Here is a 6,000-nt window from a genome sequence, read left to right on the forward strand (position 1 = left end):
CGAAAAATAAGTGCTCCTTAAAACTTCACACCTTCCTCGCAAAGACGCCAAGCAGTTTTTCTTTTTGGCGAAAAGAAACCCAGCCAAAACCTCCCCCTTCTCTGACCCTCGCTGCACAGTAAAAAGGGTAGAGAAAACGTTCTTGGAGGGGGCGACTTTCAAGTGCTGGCACACCAATTCAAATGCCCGCATAAAAACATAAGAATTGGGATGAATCTGAGGTGGAAACAGTTTGGTCCACCTGAAGACTTCCCACTGGAAATCAGAGAACGATAATCGAAAACTTATGTATTTGAAAACCCCTTCGTACATAGGGAAGGAGTAATCTGGGAAGTGCGAGCACATTCTATCTGAGGCACTTAGAATCACATCCTCCAAATCCTCATTCCTCCCTATGAAGTCGAAAGGAACTTCCTTCGTTCCATTCGACGCGAAAGCAGACACCATTTCTAACGGTTCGTCTCCTATCCAGGAAGTATCGGCCATGAATAACCTGAAAGATAAGGAAAGGGAAACAATTAATCTAAACAGTCAGATCCACCCTTCATTCACCTATTAGATCGACCATGGCGAGGAAGGGATTGAACATCTTCGCGAAATGACAATAGATCGGAGGGAGAAAAACAAAAAGGTGACAACTTTCCACAAGTAAGGCAGCCTCAGGGCGAAAACCACTCTTCCCATGGCGGGGAAACCCCTTTTTCGGTAGCAATGGGTCAAAGACTTATTAACTAAATCTTAACCCATCGTCGACGGTTTCCCCTAAAAAATACGACATGTAAACAAACTCTAAGTCCTAGAACTCCTTGTACACAGTGGGAACCACCAAAACAATGGTGGAAACCACCGTAACAGTAACCCTAAACTACTCATGCAAGATTATAGTTTTAAACAAACAAAAATTACAGTAATCATACTAGAAAAACAGAGGAAGAACACAGAAGTTAACGAACCTGTGTTGCGGATGATAGAACTGGATTACGAGAGAGAAGTTGAGGGACTAAAGTGCACTAGAATTCTCAAGAACTTCTGAAAACCTTTGAGTTGCTAAAATACGAAGAAATGTAAAAGTGTTCGAAACATATGTATGAACCTATTTATATTTCCTTCGCAACATTCAGAATACAGCGAGCGCGATCCGGTGAAACCCTTCACGTACAACTCTTCATTAGTTATGCAAATCAATGGCCCAGATCACACCCATCCACACATCCAACGGTTATGATCAAATGCACTTGATTCCGAAACGTCAGGATCATATCAACGATTATGATGATGCCTTGGAAACGCAAACCGAGACGCCCTTAAGGCGCTAGGTGCTCAAGTGCTATCATAGCCTTTATACGTGGCATCAAGAAACCAAAGGTCATGTCCCCTCAATCTCACGCTCGAGACGTGGACATTAATTACAGAATGACAAACGACAAACTCTTTGACGAAGGAATCTTTTTTGCTATTTTTATTAATATTTTTTTAATACCATCGACATAAAAATAAATTAATATTTTTTTTGCTTATGTCTTTAATTTTTTATCGATATTGTAATAGTCTAATTTGCAATATTTATGAGTATTAAAATCCATATGGGTTGGTTTGGTGATATTGGCTTGGGACCTGAGAGTGTGCTCCTTCTCAAGGTCTTCGGTTCGATTGTCCCTAATACCAATTTGGATGAACTAATTTAGGTTAACAAAAAGAATATTTAAGAGTTTTTTTATGTTATTTAATATTATATCTCACACCATCACACAATGTCACACACACACCACAAATACGGCGCAACCGCACTGCCCTTGCTGTAGCACAAATTATCGACTAGTATGATATAATATATATAGTCAATTTGTCTAAAAATTCATGTTAAACATCAAAAGAGAATTTAATCTCATTAGTCTATTCGTTCGTTAGTCTATTAAAAAAAGCTAACATATCACAACAGACTTTCAAAAGATCAAACTCAAACCTAAAAAATAAAATTATAATAGGTCGCAGATCAAACTCAAACCTTCAAATTTGACACGTCATATTTACGATTTACAAATTCTAACTTGACTTGGCCTATTCCCAACTCTAGTCACAGTATACAAAGTTTGAGTGCGTTGCAAAAATGAGATATTTGAGAGTTTAATTGAAAAAATAAAATATATTGAATTTTATAGTTTTAACATAAACAAAGAATAAAGAAATAGTAGTATGATAATAAACCTCTCCCAAAGGAGAACTACAAATAGTGCGCACTACATCTTGAAAGTGGGGACAGAGTGTGACAAAGACCCTACCATGCGAGATAGCAACGTCTACAGGCAAAAGCCACATAAATATTTTCTTTTTCATTTCATAATAATAAGCAATAAATAACCCTAAAAATTTAACATAGACAAAAAAAAAAGAGGAGAGAGAAAAACACAAGAGTAAGAGTGAGAGAGAGAAATCACTTTACCACTTTTATATGCTGCACGCAACCATCCACAGAAGAAAACACAAGGAGGACAAGAGAAAGAAAGTAAAGCTTTTCTCTTTTTGTACAACAATAACATAGTTATGTGTTTTTGGTTTTGTTTTTGAAAACCATTCATTTTGTTACATTACATAACAAAGAAGAGAGAGAAAAACATCAAAAAAAGACAATAGTGTTGTGTTGTGTTTGAGTGAAAAAAGGAAGAAAGAGAGAAACATTGTTCAAGTATGAAGAAGAAGAATGAATGAGGTGAAGTGTGTGTGTATGTCTTTTTTGTTGTTGTTATTGTTGTTATGAAAATGGGTTTGTTCAATAAAGCTGCATGCATTTGACAACAACTGTGTTTTTTTTTGTCTGAACTAGGAACAACAAAAACCTTAACTTCAGATCTTGTTTTTTCTTATATTTTCTTAAAGTTATTATTTTTACACAAAAACAAGAAAACCCATTTTGTCTTTGTTGTTGATTTTATTGTTGTTTGAAAGAAACTTGTGTTGGTTGTTGTTGATTTAGATGAAGGCTATGCCCTTACCTTTTGAAGAATACATAGGAAAAGGTGTGTTAGATTTTGGTTCAAGTGTTGTTGCTTCTTCAGATTCATATTTGTTTTCTCAACAGCAAGAACAGTTTTTGCAAAGGTGGAGGGAAAATTGTTGCTATGCGGGCATTGAGCCCAATTCTGTTGTTGTTTTTGACCTCAAAAAACCAAATCAACAAACCACTCCTACTTCATCCTCAACACTGTCTTCCTCACACGGTAGCGCCGGAGGCGGCGCTTCTACCGATAGCACCACCGGCGCAAAGGATAACAATACCAACAGAAACATACCACAAGTTGAAGGTAAAAGATGTGGAATGGAAGATTGGGAGAGTGTGTTATCTGAATCACCAAGTCAAGATCAAGATCATTCCATATTGAAATTGATAATGGAAGATATTGAAGATGCATCTATGGGATTAAGCAAGCTTTTACAAGTTGGAACTAGTAATTCTCATTCTCAACAAGATGTTGAATTCAATGGTTTTAGTTTTATGGATCAACAAAGTTCTGTACTTGACCCTATTTCTTCAAATGGTAACAACAATAACTTTGTAACCAGCATTGATTCTTCTTCTGTTATTGCTACTACTGCTGCTGAGATTTGTTCTGATTTCCCTTTTGGTAGTAGAGGGATGAATCAAATTCAAAACCCTAATTTCAGTTCTTCACAAGTTTCACTTTCTCATGGTGGTTTGTTTCATCAGCATCAACAACAATCAATTGGGTCTCTTGATGAGAAACTACCTCATCAGTTTGTTATGAACCAAAACCAAGCTCAGTTTATGCCTAACCCTAGTTTGGTTTTTCCTTTCACATATTCTCAGCTGCAAGAAAACCAAGAGATTCAGCTTCAGCCACCAGCTAAAAGACTCAATTGTGGAACAAATTATGAAATTCCGAAGATACCCTTCTTGGATTCGGGTCAAGAGATGTTTCTTAGGAGGCAACAACAGCATCAGCAGCAGCAACATCAGCAGCAGCTTCAATTGCTTCCTCACCATCTGCAGCAGAGGCCAATGGCGCCTAAGCAGAAAATGGGGAACCCTGGAAGTGGCGGCGGCGAAGATGTGTCGGCGCATCAGTTTCAGCAGGCTATAATTGATCAGCTTTTCAAGGCTGCAGAACTTATAGACGCCGGTAATCCGGAACACGCGCAAGGGATATTGGCGCGGCTCAATCACCAAATGTCTCCTATGGGGAAGCCTTTTCAAAGGGCTGCTTTTTATTTTAAGGAGGCATTTCAATTGCTTCTTCAATCAAATGTCAACAACAGCAACAACAACAACAGCTTTTCACCAACTAGCCTCTTGCTCAAGATTGGTGCTTATAAATCATTTTCGGAAATCTCACCTGTTCTGCAGTTTGCAAATTTCACTTCCAACCAAGCATTGCTTGAAGCTGTGGAAGGTTTTGATCGAATTCATATAATAGATTTTGACATTGGTTTTGGTGGACAATGGTCTTCATTTATGCAGGAGTTAGCACTCAGGAATGGGGGTGCACCTGCACTCAAGATCACTGCATTTGTTTCGCCCTCACACCACGACGAAATCGAGCTCAGTTTCACTAACGAGAATCTGAAGCAATATGCTGGTGAAATTAACATGTCATTTGAGCTCGAGATTCTGACACTTGAGTCTCTGAATTCTGTTTCATGGCCGCAGCCACTACGTGATTGCGAAGCAGTTGTGGTTAACTTGCCTATTTGCTCTTTCTCAAATTACCCTTCATACCTGCCTTTAGTGCTTCGATTTGTTAAGCAGCTCATGCCTAAAATTGTCGTAACATTGGATAGGAGTTGTGATCGAACGGATGCACCGTTTCCTCAGCATATGATTTTTGCACTCCAGTCTTATTCCGGTTTGCTTGAATCACTTGATGCTGTTTGTGTCAATGTCCACCCGGATATACTTCAGATGATCGAGAAATACTATCTGCAACCGGCAATTGAGAAGCTTGTTTTGGGCCGTTTGGGTTCGCAGGATAGAACACTTCCTTGGAAAAACCTACTCTTGTCGTCAGGGTTCTCTCCGTTGACGTTTAGTAACTTCACAGAGTCGCAGGCAGAGTGTTTGGTGCAGAGGATTCCTGGTAGGGGATTCCATGTGGAGAAGAAGCAGAATTCGCTTGTCTTGTGTTGGCAAAGGAAGGATCTCATCTCGGTTTCAACTTGGAGATGCTGAGAGTGAAGGGAATAATCTTGCAAAGGTGCTTCGTAACTTATATTATTGTTTCTATTGATCTTTTTTTCTTGAATTTGCCTTGACTTATGATTCTATGCTAATTTGTCTATGTTTAGGTTTTGTTATTTCCACTTATGATGGAAGTAAACATATTATGTATTATGTCTTAATTAGCAACTGAATGGCAATTTATGAGCTCTTTCATGTGTAGTGATTTGTTTTGCTTTGAATATTGGCGTTATATTTATGCATTTTGTCTCATTTCTGTTGCCTAAATTGATGTGGTTTTCCTGATTCCTCGCGAAGGTTCTCTGTGAAAAACATGCTGTAGTTTATAAGCTCAGTTTGTTATCTCTGTATTCACCATGGAATGGGGATTCTTAACTTAGTTAGTTTGAATGTTTTTGCAAAAGTTAAGTTTCACATTGAGCATTTTCACTCCCTTGCCAAATTCAGTTATGCTGTAGCGATGACCGCATAAGATAGCTCCCTCAAATAAATACCATTAGTTTACTGTTTGCGGTTGATAGAGATGGTTAGACCTTCTGCTCGCACTGTGTGACTTGGCCAACCCTTCATTGAGTGTGCCCCCTCTAATATATTTTTTTTTCAATTTTTTTAAATAGAAAATAAACCATTAGTTTGATCATTGATACTGAATCTACACAAATAAATAGAAAATAATTGTGTTTTGTAAATACCAATCTGTATGGATTGAAACTAGCTCTAGCTAGATATTAGGTCAGAGATTGGTTGGGACAATACTATGTTAGAATTAGACACGTAATAGAGAATTGGATGCATCTCAAAAGTAGTGC

At 38.1% G+C, this 6,000-nt stretch overlaps 1 protein-coding gene across 2 annotated transcripts; it reads left to right on the forward strand.

Moving 5' to 3' along the window:
- The first annotated feature begins 2,475 nt into the window (after positions 1-2,475).
- On the forward strand, positions 2,476-5,392 carry LOC146906237 (scarecrow-like protein 27). Of its 2 annotated transcripts, none has more exons than XM_085727774.1 (2): positions 2,476-2,707; positions 2,972-5,392. In XM_085727774.1, exons 1-2 carry the CDS (start codon positions 2,699-2,701, stop codon positions 5,180-5,182), a joined length of 2,220 nt encoding a protein of 739 aa, XP_085583900.1. In that variant the 5' UTR covers positions 2,476-2,698; the 3' UTR covers positions 5,183-5,392. The 2 variants fall into 2 exon arrangements, with proteins under 2 accessions (XP_085583900.1, XP_085583899.1); XM_085727773.1 differs by having other exon boundaries at positions 2,476-2,503.
- The last annotated feature ends 608 nt before the right edge of the window (positions 5,393-6,000 follow it).

The sequence above is a fragment of the Medicago sativa genome, chromosome 7, assembly GCF_051527215.1.
Source record: "Medicago sativa cultivar Bolivia chromosome 7, Bolivia_mono, whole genome shotgun sequence".
Lineage (NCBI taxonomy): Eukaryota > Viridiplantae > Streptophyta > Magnoliopsida > Fabales > Fabaceae > Medicago > Medicago sativa.